This window comes from Talpa europaea, assembly GCF_964194135.1.
Source record: "Talpa europaea genome assembly, chromosome: 11".
Taxonomy (NCBI): domain Eukaryota; kingdom Metazoa; phylum Chordata; class Mammalia; order Eulipotyphla; family Talpidae; genus Talpa; species Talpa europaea.
The window spans coordinates 40,927,447-40,943,914 of record NC_140078.1 but is presented as its reverse complement, the minus strand read 5'-3'; the positions used below and the strand labels follow the sequence as shown (position 1 = coordinate 40,943,914).

General features: G+C 43.1%; 1 protein-coding gene across 1 annotated transcript in view; it reads right to left on the bottom strand.

Annotated features, from left to right (window-relative positions):
• Positions 1-15,686, bottom strand: part of VOPP1 (VOPP1 WW domain binding protein) — a gene marked incomplete at both ends in the record, with an annotated part of 108,443 nt that extends 92,757 nt beyond the window's left edge. Inside the window, one exon of the mRNA XM_084247192.1 lies at positions 15,633-15,686. Coding sequence (XP_084103318.1) covers positions 15,633-15,686 — 54 coding nt within the window. The remainder of the gene's footprint in view (positions 1-15,632) is intronic.
• Between the last annotated feature and the right edge of the window lie 782 nt (positions 15,687-16,468).

Sequence of the window (16,468 nt, the reverse complement as noted above, 5' to 3'; positions counted from 1 at the left end):
GATGCCTGTAAAGAATCACTTAAGCTTTAAAGGCACAAAGAGGCTCAAAGTAAAGGGGTGGAATAAGATACTCCATGCACATGGTGACCAAAAAAAAAAAAAAAACAATGGGTATGACTATATTCAGATTAGGCCAAATAAATTTTAAGCCAGAAACTGTCAAAAGGGATAATGAAGGTCATTATACAATGATAAAAGGGTCAATTCAACAGAAATAACATAACAATGATAAACATACATGAAAGTATTTAAATATATAAACACTGACAGATTTGAAGGTAGAAACAGACAGCAATACAGTAAGAGTAGGAGACCTCAACACCCTCTAGGTCACCCAGAGAGAATATCAGTGAGGAAAAGCAGAACTGAATAATGCCATAGACCAAATGGACTTAACAGATATATACACCAAGACTAGAAGAATGCACATTTACCTCGAGTACACATGGAATAGTCTATCAATATAAGATAGAGCACAAGTAAATGCACAACAGAAGTCTCAAAAAATTCAAACAGATCAAAACCTCTCCAAGTTTAGACTTAAATTTTACAACCTGAAACTTTAAAATGGTTAGAAGAAAATATAGAGGGAAGCTTCTTGGCAAATTTTTTTCTTTAATATGATACCCAAAGCACAGATAACAAAGCAAAAATCAACAAATGGACTACACCTACATGAAAAAGTTCTTCACAGCAAAGGAAACAATCAACAAAATGAAAAAGCAACCCACTGGAGAGTAAAGAATATTTATAAGGCAAATATCAGATAAGAAATTAAAATCCAAAAATAAGGAATTCGTACAACTTGAGCCAAAAAAAAAAAAAAGGAATAACCCTATTTAAAAAATAGCCAAAGTACCTAAGTAGACATTTTTCCAAAGACATACAAATGGTCAATAGATCCATGAAATGAGGCTCAATATCACTAATCATCAGTGAACTGTAAATCTAACCACAATGAGATATCACTTCACATCTGTCAGAATGGCTGTTATCTAAAACATGAGATAAAAAGTGTTGGCGAGGATGTAAAGAAAAGGAAATCCTTACACACCATTGGTGGGAATATAAATTGGCATGGCCATTATAAAAACAGTATGGAAGGGCCTCAAAAAAATAAATGAGTTAAGTGGCGTGATGAAGGACTGTGGGCACAGTGGTGTTGGGAAAACTGTGGTGACTGTACCTGTTGGGAGAAATCCTATATTGTGAAAAAAATAAATAATAAAAATTATTCATTTATTAAATAATTTTACTTATTAAATGACATATTAAATAAATATTAAATATTATTTGTTATTAAATAAATACAAATGCAATTACCCTATGATTCAGCATTCCTAGCTTGGATACAAATAAAATCACTATCCTGAAAAGATATCTGAATCCTGTGCTCACTGCAGCACTATTCACAAAAGCTTCACAATAACCGAGAAAAAAAATAAGTATCCATTGATGGGTAAATGGATAAAGAAAATGTGGGCATATATATACAAATGTACACACACAATACAGGTGTATAAATATACTATACACAGTATATATATATATGTGTGTGTATATACATATATACGTATATATATATATTTAAAAAACAGTCTTTAAAAAGGAAGTGCTGGGCCTCCCTGATGGAGCAGGGGTTAAAGTCTCAGTGCTATCAAGCTATTGCCAGTCAGCCCGTGGCCTGAGTCTAATCCCCAGACAGGCATTAACCCACATGGTGCAGCAAGCCTCTCCTGTCTCACCAGCTGCTCTCCTCAGCTGTGTATTTCAGTAGATCCGCCTGTTCTGCTCTCCATGCTATCTCTGGTGAATCCTCTCACCCCCCACATATCTGGTTTAGACCCCAGTTCTTGTCTGCATAAATAAATAAAATCTTAAAAAAAAAAAAGGAAATGCTGCATTTTGACAACATGGATGAACCAGGAGGACATACTATGCAGCTACTATGCAGGACATACTATAATGAATAAGGCTAGCACAAAAAGATCAATTGTGAGTATCTTATGCATAGCATGGTAACTATAGTTAATAAAAAAATTTCTAAACTTGAGATTTGTTATAAGGGTAGCTTTAAAGTGTTCTCACCACACACACACACACACACACAGTAATTTTGTGAGGTAACAGTCTGTTAATTAGCTTGACTGTGGTAATCATATCTCCCCCCCTCTATTTTTTTCCTCAAAATATCACATTATACACCCTAAAAAGACAACTTTTACCTGTGAAGTATACCTCAATAAAACTGAAAAAAAAATCAAAAAAAAAGAAAGTATCAAAGAACTTCAAAGCAGTGCTTAGCGCATTTAGTAATATACTGAAAGTGCTAGTTATCTCACCATCATCATCTTTTACATCAGAGAACTTAGAGAAGTGAAATAATGTTAGAATGTAAAAAGTGCTTAAGTATAAGATGTTCCCCAAAAGGTACTTTCAAAAGGTCCACAAAGCTAGAAGGGATTCTGCTCAGTGAAATAAGTCAGAAGGAAAATGACAAATACTGGATGGTTTCACTTATAAGAGGAATAAAGGAGAACCAAATAAGGCATCAGGGGAAAAATAATAATAATACAAAACAAAACAAAAACAAAAAGACAATTATAAACCAGAGCCATCCTGCAGGGGAGGAGGAGGGAGAATGTTCAGAGGGAGGGAGGGAGGAGCACAAGGAACTGTGGTGATGGTGCACGGGTGTATTGGTGGTGGATATTCTATGGGGACTACACCTGAGAAAAGAAAGCAAACACTGTTTAAAAATGAGCAATGATATAAAATATATATAAATAAAAAAGTTCCACAAGCTAACAAGATAGGTTTCTATATGTGAATCACATGATTTTTCAATTTGAAATGCTAATCCTTAAGGACTCCCCACTACACATCATCCCCATGCAAAAGTAGTTTCCCATTGGCAAATATGGCAGGGAGGACAGGGAAGTCAAATAGCACTGCTAGGTCACAATGGAACAAAATACACATTTGTCCTAAGAAAGACATGTTGGAGGTCCGTTTACTTGCAGATCATGAGGAATTGCTGGAACCACAATGCAACCACAAAGATGGGACCAACCCCTAAGAACAGCAGAATGGAAAAGTGGAAAGCACGTGGGGATGGCATCAAGCCACAAATGAATCAACCCTGAAGCCCAACATCAGGATTTCTTACCACAAGAGATAATAAATTTCCTCAAAGTACACATTACTTGAATTGGGTTTCCCATTACTCAGGAAAGATATTCTAATCAATACACAATCTAATAAGTTTTCCATAAATAGAGGCATACAGGAAAATCCTTCTATTATTTTTAATGTCTACTTTAAACTTTCCCCAGAGAACTAATCATAAACTCATACAAATAATGATGAGAAAATTTCATGCCTGCTAATATGTTTTTACATGTGCACAACTGCACAGGTGACAGACTGCTTCAATCAGTGGGGGCATCCTGCTAAGCTGGAAATGCATCCCTGTTTAGCCTCCCAGCAGCTGGGTTCTGCCTGAACAGAAACCACGAGACCATGGCCTGTGCTGTGTAGTCCTCCACCGCCCATCCATACTCCCACCTCTGCCTCCTCTAAGTCCAACAACCCACTAAGTAACGAGAACAGACTAATTATATTAATTATATTTATGCCCCATGCCCTCAACTTACTCCCATGTACCTCCAATTTTTCTACCACCATGCCATCTTCATTCCCCAATTCACAGCCCTCTTCTCACAAAACACTCCAACAATCACCCTAAAGCAGTCATCTTACCATTAACGCCCAAGAAATCTTACTATTGACACAGTGCCATGCCCACAGCACCAGTCCCAGCAGTAGTCACCTTCACATCCCTCTGTCCCTGCACTGCCAAGATGCAAATCAGGACACGTGGCTGTACAATAACACAACAATAATATAAAACAAACAGGACACTATAGGAGTCAAATGGCAAAGCAGAGAGAGAGGGAAACAAGAGGACAAAGTATGGCCCATCAGGAGCCTAAGCAAGCAGTTTAGTGGTGAGGGCAGGGCCTCCCCTCCCCAGAGCACTGGGCATCTGCTAAAGATTAGATCTGAGGCCCACACCCAGCCATTTGAGCACAACTGATCTGGACTTTGTTCCAAATGCAGGTAATTTTTTTTTTTTACATCATTGTTCATTTTTAAACAATATTTGCTTCCCCCACCCCCTCAGGTATAGGTCCATAGAGTTTCCTTCCCCAATGCACCCGTGCACCATCTCCTCAGTCCCCTGTGCTCCTCCCTCCCTCCCTCTGATCCTTCTCCCTCCTCCTCCCCTGCAGGATGTCGCTGACTTATAATTGTCCATTTTTGCTTTGTTGTGTTTTGCACTGTTATTATTTTTTACACTGATGTCTTATTTGGTTCCCCTATATTCCTGCTATAAGTGAAACCATCTGACATTTTTCTTTCCCTTCTGGCTTATTTCACTGAGCATAATTCCTTCGAGCTCCATCCATGTTGCTGTGAATAGCATGAGTTTATCTTTTTTGATTGCTGAATAATATTCCATTGTGTATATATACCACATCTTCTTGATCCAGTCATCTATTTTTGGGCACCAAATGCAGGTAATTCTAATGAGCAGTCAGGGCTCAGAAGAGCAGGGAAGTGGCTGGGGTACCGAAGACCAAGGGGCCCTCTCCCACAGTGTCAAAGAAATCAGTTTCCAGATGTCAGCTCCCCCAGGTACTCCTCCTAAAACCGACTTGCAGGAGAACACAGAACCTGATCAAGATATTGGTCAAATGGTTGTAATTAGGTTTCTTTTCACAATCACCCTACTCCCCCTTTACAAAGCAAGGCACAGCCCCCAACCATTGTTAATCTTACCAGGTCAAGCTGGTCTAGAACTGAATACTGTCCAGGGTACCAACACTGGTAAAGAGAAATTATTCTACTACTTGTTAAAAACAGTAAGGATTCCATTATTACTTGTGGAATCTCATTTTATAGCAATTCTTTTTTTATTCATTCATTCATTCATTCATTCATTTATGCAAGCACTGGGTATAGTCAGAAGCACGGGAGGGTGAGAGAATTCACCAGAGTCAGAGCAGGGAGCAGAGCAGGCAGAAGGACTAAAGGACACTGCTGAGGGGAGCAGTGGGCGGCAGGAGAGGTCTGCGCGCCATGTGGGACCCTCCTCCGGTGGCAGGGGAGCAGCCGGGGATTGAACCGGCGCTGAAGAGGCTGCGGGCAGCTTCGCAACCCAGCGCTCAACCGCTGTGCCACCGGGGAAGCCCTGGAATCTCATTTTAGATCCCACTGAATAGATTGAAAGAATGTTAATTGGGTTGAGAAAGTGATAGAGCTCTACTCCAAATATAAATACATTTGGGGATTTACAGCCAAGAAATAGAGTGAGGGGTCAATGGATGGAAAATGACTAGAGGCGACATCAAGGATAGGGGCATTCTTGCTAAAGGAATCTAACAATAGAATCCTTGCTGGAGGCAGGACAAAATGATCAGATGTCAATCAAGGGGGGAGGGTCGGTGATTTAGCAAGAATCTGCTGAATGTGGCTTGGTGAACACAGACACAGAAGGCTAAAGTACTAGCCCAGTCCTGAAGATAATTCAGTTAGCCAAAGTTTGGTGGAGGAGAGAAAGAACACAAATCTTATATTTTAGATGGTTTGAAAATTTTAGTTAAGTTGAAAAATGGCATACACATTACTATCAGGTTTGGGCACATTACACAAAGTTTAATATGAAACATCCTTCATTTCCAGCAGTGATACATGTCTAATTGAAAAAAAAAATTCTCATTTCTCTCATTCAGAACTTTATTTCCAGTCATTTTTTTCTGTTTATGTTTAGTAATATTTGGTTTTTAATATATTTACATTATTGGGCCTCCCCGGTGGTGCATCAGGTTGAGCACAGCGCTGTGAAGCTGTCTGCAGCCTCTGCAGCACGGGTTTGATTCCAGTCAGGGAGAGACCCACATGGAGCGGCAGACCTCTCCTGTCTCGCCCGCTGCTCCCCATCAGCAGTGTGTTTCCGTCAGTCTGCTTGTTCTGCTCCCCGCTCTGTCTCTGATGAATTCTCTCACCCTCCCACACCTCTGGGCTGTACTCCCCCCTTCTTGTATAAATAAATAAATCTTTTAATATATATATTTACATTGTTTCAATGAAATGTATATGGAGTTATAATTCAATCTACTAGAAATTTTTGAATAATTATCAAAGAAAATGTTTTAAAAATTAATTCACATGTTATTTTTGTTACAAAAAGTGGCAAGAGATCAGAAACAGATTAAAGCAGATATATATGTGTGTGTATATATATATGTATCATTAGAATAAATTTCCATGCAGGAAGTAGAAATTCAAAGAGAAAAGAGGGTGCTGTTGATGGAAACTTAGAGTAGAAAATTTAGGATAGAAATTTTCACAAGATCAAAAACCAAAGGTAGGGGTAAGGATGGCTAAACCAGCTATAGACGTTTCCAGGAATCAGAGGTGGTGTCCGAATGGATTATCTGTCATCAAAGAAAAACAATCCAACCCCAAAGTGATTAAATTCCACAATGGAATGAATCTCCCCAAAGAACCCCTTGCTCTGAGAAAACAGATTTTTGTCCTAAAACTGCCTCCCTGTGTCTACACAGGTGTCTCTTCCTAATAAACCTGCCCTTTCAAAAATGCAACTTTTGCCTGTTTGTGGCTGTACAAACACCTATTTCCTTGATAAATTTGCCATGCCTTAATAAACTCACCATGTGATGCTGAACAAGAATCTCTCCCAGACTCCTTCTCAGAGGGAACCAAAGAATCTCACTCACCAAATCCCAACACTGTTAAGGTTCCAAATGTTAGGGATGAGTTTATTTGCACAGTTTAAAGGAATAATAAGTGGGGGCCTCCCTGGTGGCGCAAGGGGTTAATAAGCAACCTATGAAGTTATCTGCAGCCTCTGCAGCACGAGTTCGATCCCTGGCCAGGGAGCTACCCACATGGTGCAGCAGACCTCTCCTGACTCACCCGCTGCTCCCCTCAGCAGTGTGTTTCAGTCAATCTGCCTGTTCTGTTCCCCACTCTTTCTTTGGTGAATCCTCTCACCCCCCTACACCTCTGGCCTGTACCCCAGTTCTTGTATGCATAAATAAATCTTCAAAAAGACACTTAAAAAATAAAAGAATAAAAGTTGGCATCAAGTTGCTAATGGTATTAGAGTGCACAGAATAAAGACTGATGCCATAATTTGATTTTCAATAATCAATTTTCACAATACTAGAGAAATCAAATCCACTGATCTTTCTGGATCAAACTTATTGATCATTTAAAATCTATCATTAAAAAAGATTGTATTTCAATAAAAAACTATGTGAAGGGGTATAAAGCTTTTGGAAATTCCATAAGATAGTATACAAATGTTACCAGAGCCAACATCCAGTTGCTCGTTGCTGGAAAACCATTATTTATACACTAGAGACAAAGGTTGGTGGGAAGAGATCAGGTTTTTTCAAGAATCAGGTCCTTGAGGGGAAGGCATGCAAAGACCATCTCCTCTTCTCAGGCTGACTAAGAGGGTTTTAAGGGGTCAGCAGCAAGGTGGGGGGAGTGGTGAGGGAGGAGGAGCCTGTGGGATGTGAGTTAGCAAGTTCTATTTTGATGGTATCTTAACTATTGGGCCATCTGGTTTTCTTGTTGGCATCATGCTTCTAGGATAAGGGTTATGAGGTTTTGCAATCTCAGGTCCTGGTTGCTTTTTTTAAAGCAAACAAGTTTAGTGATTTAAAGCAAAATTCTATCTTAGGAGTACAAAGGTGTTGTTAAAGCAACAATTTCTCACTGACCTTCATTACATTTCTATGGAAGATGGAGTGTCAATTTCATTCTGCTGGACAGGGAAGAAGGGAAATTTTGCAATGGCAGGATTTGACAGGTAGAATACATATTCCTTGGTTCACTTTTTTAAGGGTGAAGCTGTTCATCCACAAGGAAATTAAGCAACCAGGAGCAGCTGCTCACAGATTACAGGGGCTACAGTGATTCACTGCAAAATTCTATCTTAGGAGCACAACAGTGTTGTTACAGCAATATAAACAAAACTTTGACAATCTCTGAGCTAGAAAAAGTGATCAGGAGGAAAGTGTCAAGAAATAGGGAAAAAGAACAAATGAAAGCAGAATTCTGGAAAAGACTTTAAGGCATGCCAAATTGCTTGGAACTTAATCTTAACAGAGCAACATCTTAGAGGTTTTTTCTTAAGGAAGTGATCCCACAGAGAGCCCTTAGACTGTAGGAACCTGCCCCACTGCCCTAGGGTATACCTGTAAGTGGTATTTTGCTATGGGAGCTTCTACACCCTTCCACTCCTCTGGTTTCTTCTCCACACAACTAAAGGAATGAGGAATGAGGAAATCTCAAGACTCCACACATTCATACCCCCATTCTCCCTCAACCCAAGAGCTTAGGCTGTGTCTCCACTCTCTCCATAAAGCCATATTTTGACTCTTTTGACAACTTTGCCACAAATCACAAAACACCAAGTGACTCAGGTCAACTAAAGAGTTAAAAGGTTTGGCTCATTTTTACTCCCAAGTTAAAGGCAAGATGTTGCTATGTTGCTGCTGTCTTCTGCTCAACCATCCAAACAGCATGCAAAGGAGAGAGCAGGGTAGTTTGAACCTCTTTATTGCTTTACTCAGGGAAAAAACCAAGGATGACAGTAGTCACAATCTTCCTTTCCCTTGTTTCGGTTACTAATGACCAAGTTTCTTCTTAATCTAGGCATAGATATACTAAGAAGGTAAGCAAGCACACATTTAAGCAAAAGGGTATTTGAAGACCTCCTGCTTTGCAAATGTGCAGTTTCATTTTGACAGGGACCTTGCTGAGAAACAGCTGACAGTGTCCACAGCCTGTGAATTAAATTTAATGTGGGGTGGGGGTCCCCAGATGCCTCCCTCAACACTAAGAAATTTCTCTTTTTACAAGTATAACAACTCTTTTTATAAGTATAAATTTCTCTTTTTACAAGTATAACAATGAGAGCTTAATTTATTTACTCAAAGACTCCTAGCCAATACACAAAGAGTTAGGGTTCTATAACATATGGGCAGGTCACCATCTGCTATGGCCTGAATGTTCTCCTGTCCCCTCAAAATTTACATGTTGAAATCCTAACCCCCATGGTGATGGTATTAGGAGATAGGGGTCTTTGTGGTGATCAGATCAGGAGGTCAGAATCCTCATGAGTAGGATTAATACTCTTATAAAAGAGACCCCATGGAGATTCCTTGTTAGCTATGAAGCAGGAAGCAGCCTCACCAGAAGTCAACCAGGCTGGTACCTTCATCTGTGACTTCTGAGGCCCCAGAACAGTAAGAAATAATTTTTTTGCAGTTTACAAGCTAACCTGTAAGTGGTATTTTGCTACAGGATCACAAATGGACTAAAACACCATTTGAACGTAAGATTTTAACTACAATCCAGCTATCCCCTATGATTCAAGCAGGCAATTGATCAATTTCAAACTTAATTTATAAGACACTACCTCTCTGTACTGCTCTGAGGATATTGCTCTCATGTCAAGAACCTGGACATGTGCAACTGTGCTTCCTGACATATATTATCTCCTCTCCCTCTCTATCTCCTTCCCTTTCCTCTCTCCCCCCTCATATGTGTGTGTACGTATACACACATATATAAATAATTATCTACCTGTTTCACTGACCACTTGACTCCCTAACCCCAACAAGTGAAGATGAAACTTCCTAATCACTAGACACAATGGCCTTGAATGAGGCTCCATTGTTGTGCAGCATGCGTGCAAATAACCCAAACTGAGATGTCTTACTCAATCTTACTTCTTAAATACTAGACCCTCATCTGCTGGGGCTTTCTTCACCATCAGCAAGTGATCAAACACTTCAAAACATATTCATAAGTAAATCTTAAGTTTGACTTTTTAAAATTAGGGACACTACTATTCTTCAGGTCAAAGTCTCAATTATCTATTTCAACCCAGATGGGGCTCTTTCACTTGACTCTGTTAAAGATTCTCATTAATCAAATAGATAAAGATAATAATGGTGAGAGGAAATGAGACCAGGAGAATTTGGGGAACAGGAAAGACTGAGACTGGGGACAGTGATTTTCAACAATATAGGAACAGAAGGAATGAAACAGCTCCCAGAAAACAGAAGAGTTTTACTAAAATGTTGCTAAGCTAGCCATCACCTAGAGTAAGATCCCACTATAGAATAATTAGGGAACAGAAAAATAACCACCATGAAACTTCCCAACCACCCAGTGCCTAATCAATAGTCTGGCACATTGGACAACAGGAAGTCTGACAGTATACAGTCATAGACAGGGCTGGAGTAAACAGGTATCCTCCCTCCGGCCCCCTCCTGCTGTCAGGAGTTCTTTCCTCTTGCCTCAATAAATCCATACTTGCTTGCCCTCACGTTTGATGTGGTGGCTGTTATTCTTCAACTAGCGTACACAGGCGAATCCCCGAGCATCCACTCCCCTGACAATGGTATGAAAGCCAAACCTGCATATGGCACAAAACCATAGAGAATGCTGGATTTTAAAAAATTATATTCAGCCAGATGTTGGCAGGCTTAAGATGAGATGAAATAAGAAATGTAATTGGAATCATTATATAAACCTTATATAGTCCTCAACTGAGGTTTTTAAAACCGTAATAAACAACTCGACAACTGTGGTGGAGATTTGTGGGTCTCCAGCAGCACATGTTAAGACTTAAGTGTCACTGAAAGCTCAATGTGAAGCTCTGAACTGAAGGGTATGATCTTGTTTGCATAATGTGAAGGACCAAACAAGGATGTCTGGGTGCTAGTCAGTCCACCTCTATGGAACAGAGTGTGCTTACTGTCCAAGTAGGTCCCAGTGGGAAAGAGATAGGGACCAAGGGCTTCGAGACAAAATGGATTCACCAAAGAACTCACTCCTTCTAAAGCAGTAACCCAGCATCCCAGCCCACCCTGCACCAGCAGCTCCATAATCAATCTCAGGATCTTAGGAGAAGACACACAAATAGCACACAAATGAACAGCAAGATGATCTTGCACATCTCACAAAGATGCAGTATCTAACAAAGTCTATGACAGGGACAAAAGAAGCCGGCAGTCAAGTTAAAAATAATGACCCAATTGATGCCCAAAGGACAAGGACAGGAACAATAAGATCAAGAGAAACTGGAGGTGGGGGCATATAATTAGGGAAAATTAAAAAAAATAAATAAACTCACCACCATCATGCCACTGAATCCCAGTGCCACACCAAGACTGTCCTATTATGCACCAGAGACTTTTGTCTGTGGCCCCTGGCCCTGCTCCACACCTGGAGGTATCTTTACTTCAGAGGGGGCCTCAGCACTAGGTTCATTGTCCCTGCTCCTGCTCATCCATCAGCACAAGCCTCCCCTGGCACTTCAGAGACAAAGAGCTCCCTACAGTCTTCTTTTTCATTCAAATTACATGTTGCTCAGATTCCAACAACTCTAAAGAGTGGGAGGGTTGAAAAGGTTTATTTCAGAAAATTGGCATCCCAGGGCTGCCACATTTGTTGGAATTCCAGAACAGGAAAAACATTTGGCAAGAGATAAAAAAACACTCTAACATAAATTTGGTTCTAATATCAAAGCTCCCAAGCATCAGAATTCACAGGACTGCAGAAAAACACTCAGCAATCCCTTATTTTCCTTAGTTTCAAAAGGTAATGTTCACTTTCCTACCTTCTCTACAAGAGAAACCCCTTCAGAAGAAGGGCTGATCTTTCACCAGAACAACTCTAAAACACAGGGCAGTCTTGCTTAAAGATTTCCAGTTCCTAGATACAGGGGAGGATCAGAAAGATCCTGATATCAATCTCCTCAATAAAATAGCCCAGTACAGAATCGATTCGAATCTTCAATGAGCCCATAGCACTTCTACTGGGGAATCTTATACTAATTGGTATATTACACAATTCTGGGCTCATTTCACAGAGGACAGACCATTACAACAACTACTAATACATATATTACCAAAGTGTCAACAACCTGACCTCTAGAAAGAGAAAGCAGTGACAATATCTAGAAAACAACACACTGATGAAAGCCCAGGGGAGGTCTATGCTCAAGGCTTAATTACTCCCCAGGTTCAACTAAAGCACAATCAAGTTTGAAATCTCTTTCTCTTTCAGTTTCTAAGGTACTTCTATGGCCCAGGGAGACTCACTTCTCCAGGGCAGCTAGGAGATGTTTTGTACCTTTGCTCTTCTTCAGATACTGTTTTGTTTGCAAGGCCTCACCTGAGCCCAAAGAGCTTTTGGAATGCCCCTATTCTGTGCCACATCAGGGCCTAGGACCTTAGCAGCTGGTGGGGTTTGGTAGGGGGGTAAGGAAGGAGGGTTCACATGCAAGTCACAGAACACTCCGAAGTTAAAAGAACCAAAGGTCACTTCAGTAACAAACTCCCAAAAGTCTCCCAGGGAAGGGATGGTGCTGCCAGCAGCCTGTTCCTTCTTGAAATCCCACCTGGGTTTTAGTGCACCCAGAGTGTGCTGGGCCAAATTTGTTGATGCTGCTGTGCAAGTAGTTACAGAAAGACCCTATTTCACCCTCCAAAGTGTCAGAGTTTGGATGCTAAAATTACATGGTACCCTAAGGAAGGGTGACTGAATTCCTGGAAGGTAGCTGGCTACCTTACCAGTTTCAGTTCCAAGTCGACCGCTGACCTCAGGACACAGCATGTATAAATTCTCTTCCTGTTTCTGTTTCTGCCGCAGCACAGCATAGGAAGGTAGGGCCAAATTGTCTGCTACAATCTCAAGCCCCTGGCACCTAACAGCAGGGAGACTGTGGGCAAGATCTTTAATATTTCCCAGTTGAAATAAAAATGGGAATAAAAGTCATTGCTAAGAGGATTAATGAGTTAATATTTGTAAAGTGTTCAGAACAATGCCTGACACAGGGTAAGCATTCTATAAACGTTTGCTAAGTAAAAAAACATGCATTCTTTATGGCTTAACGGTGTGAAGACTGTAACTGTTCAGGGAACAACCCCCACCTCTGACCTAAGAGGCAGGAGAGCAAAGCCATCCAAACAGACGTGCAATCAGAGGCCCAGTTCCTTTTCTGTGAAGCAGCTATTCAAAAATCTGCCACCGGCAAGTTAACCAGCCTTTCAACCCCTACTACAGAACAAGGAGCCCTACAAAGATGATTTAAGCAATGGGTACCCAACCCAGCATTTTCTTCTCCACAGTGCATTCTTTAGAAATCATGAATTAAACCCCAGGATTTCCCTTTCTCTTGAGTTGATAATATCAACATGTCTTTAGGTCAAGATAACTCAGGAAATAGAAAGCATTAAGCCTCCCCACCACACACAGGAATTTACATTTTTTTTTATGTCAATGACGTGCTGTATGACGAACTTGTCATTGTTTAAACAGTTCTCAGAGTAAAATCTATGGTACTGCTTCCGGATTTGAATTTTCAATACGATTACCTAATAATTTTTTTTTTTTTGTCTAACTATCATTGAGACTCTTATTTCCGTCAACACAGGTTAAGCAAATATCTATAAAGGGATGTGAGTGGGAGAGGTAAACCCTTATGTTACATCCCCACCCTACAAGGACTTCTTGCTAGCATAAAATCCCAGGGATGCTAGGAGGTGCTGGCTCTCAGGAAAGGAATAATTGCCTCTAAGAGGACCCCTTAATTATAGGTGGATTATGATCAACTAACTACAAACTACAATGAAACCAGCTCAAGCTGGAAAACAAAGAAACCAAGACCAACATCCCACATTGCAGCTGGTTGTCAAAAACCATCAAATATCTTCCTCAATTTTTTTTATGCCCAGGACTTAAAGAGAACCCCCTGCTTCTCACATACTCAGCAACTATAACTGCATATCTATGTAAGTGACTCAGGAGTTCAAAAGGTGTTCTAGTAACCAATTTTAGATGAAATTCTGATCAACCAACTTAATATGAAAACATTTCAGATCTATCTTATGTATAAAATCCCATGTGATGAATTCTAAAGATATCTATCTCCTTAATTCCCCAGAAAGATATCTCTCCACCACAGGCAAAATAGGAGATTGGGACAACTGTGTAAAAGTGGGCTACACACACCATCCTGTTGAGAACAAAAATTACCAATCAAGATATTCAACCCTCTGAAAGCATCAGTTTATTCATTTAGGTTTTGTCACAGTTCTGCCTTTAAGACTGTTTCAACATTTCCGACATGATTTGAACTGTCTATTAAGATCATAAATTCTATGCAAGAGAACAGCTATTTTGGAAGAACTGAGTCCCTGCAGCAGTCCAGCTTAAGTAAGAGGGCACAGCAGCACATAGACTAGTGACCAAGAAGAGGATGAATCGACAGAATGCTACGGAATTTCATTATGGGAATTTTTTTTTTTTGAACCGAAGGAGGGTTCTGATAACTTGTTTTTAAGCCGAAGACTCAGATTCACTTCTCCCTCGTTCTGTCAGTCACCCACCCAAGGGATGGGATTCTTCAGGTTTTCAAATTCTGAACCAATGGAAAGAATGGCAAGGATGAGGGCACGGCAGGAAAACAAACCAGCACTAGAGGCGTATGAAGAACACAATATCAAGTCTGTGATGGCAGAGCCTGGCACTAGAAACTTTTCCATCAACCTTGCTTTCCCAACATTTTGTAATACTTATTTTTTAATAAATGGATAAAGCCAAGCAGTTATTTCCAGCATTAACACCCAATAATAAAGTATTACAACCCTCTAAAACAGGGACATAGAGACGTATAGTACGCCGTGCCCATTTGCTTTGATTTCACTAACTTAATGCACTTTTCTTTCAAAATGATGAAGCTAAATGGGGAGCTGAACAAGCCTCTACACTTGAGATACCCACTAGCTCACAGCCAGCAAAAGGGGCGGGGGTGGCCCTCTCGAGAGGGTGCCACTGTCCGGCCAGGGGCAGCCCGGGTCCCCAGAAGCCTAAGGCTACCCGCGCTTCCACCCTCAGTCGCGTCAACAAGTGCCCTCCTCGGCTTCGGCAAATCACACCCACCACTCAGGCTCCCCGCGGAGTCCGCCTGCCACCTCTGCGTTACACTCCCCCCAGCAGGGCTGCTTCCTCCCGCTCACGCCGGCTATTTCCTTGGTATCCCGGGGACATTTTCCCACCACTCCAACGCGAGCGCTCGCCCCGAGACCCTCCCGCCAGCCCCTCACAGCCCCGCACTCTGCGCCTGCGCCGCTCCGGGGGACCCTCCCCCCGACCATCCACCCCGGCGCCCGACCCTCCGCGGGGAAGGGGAAGGGGGCGCGCAACCCCCGGAGCGCATGTAGGTCACCCCTGAGTCCTCCACACGCGCGCACGGAGCGAGAGACGCAGCCCCGGGAGGGGGGGTCAGGAAGGGGGGAATGAGAAGGGAAGGGCCGGCGCCTCCCTGTCACCGGGGTGCCCACACCTTCCAGCACCGGGACACCCCCAGGCCGCGAGGCGGCGGCTCCGGCCCCTCGACCTTTCGGGATGCCCCGGGCAGTTTTCCGAGGGCGCCTCGGGACCGCGCCCCGCCAGCCCCCGGCATTGTTCGCGCTCCTGGACGGGTCCGGGAGGCGCCCCGGCGCGGCCCCTACCTCCGCCAAGAGCCCGAGCAGCAGCGCCGCCAGGCTCCCGGGCAGGCGGCCCATCCTTCCCGGTCCTCCGCGGCGCCGGCCTCGGGTCGCGGCGCTGGTCAGCGGCTCCGCCCGGAGGAAGGCGGGCGGGGGTTCAGCCCCGCTGGGCCGGCGTTGGGGGCGCGGGCGGGAGCCGGGACGCGCACCCTCGCCGCTCCGCCCCGCGCTCCGCCCAGCCCGCGCGCTCCCGACGCGCCGGCCAGTGCGCGCCGGCGGCCCCGGGGCCTGGGGGAGTGGGCGGGGGGCCCGCAGCCTCGGGAAGGGTCCGGGGCCCAGCGAAAGGCGGGAGCTGCCGGGTCCCCGCCCCCGGACACCGTCCTCTCGGGGTGAATGGACCCAGCACGGTTTTGAAAAGAAGCGAAGTCTCCGCGGGGCGAGGCTCTTTCCGGAGGCAGGTGGCTGTGGATGAGCCAGCGCAAGACTGGGTCTCGCAGCATTTCCCACCACTTCTTCACAGCCCCTCCGATTCTGGCGAGCCGCGTGCAGGTGCACCCCTCACATGCCATGGGTAGGGCGGCCAAAGGACAACGGAGGCAGACTCCCCGCATCAAAGCTTGCACTTAAATGTCGTGCTTTCGTGCCAGCATCTTCCTGTCCTGGCAATCGGCCGCACTTGGAAATCCACCTCCTGCAGCAGAGTTTGTAGTGCCCTTTGCTTCTGCTGAACCGTTATTTTGCCCCCACTACCTCGCGACGACCATATTTTTTTCACAGCGTAACTCAGGTCCCATCTTATTCATGCAGTTGTTCAACCAGCATTTGTTGAACTTGTAAGATGTCCCACACACCTGGCTCAG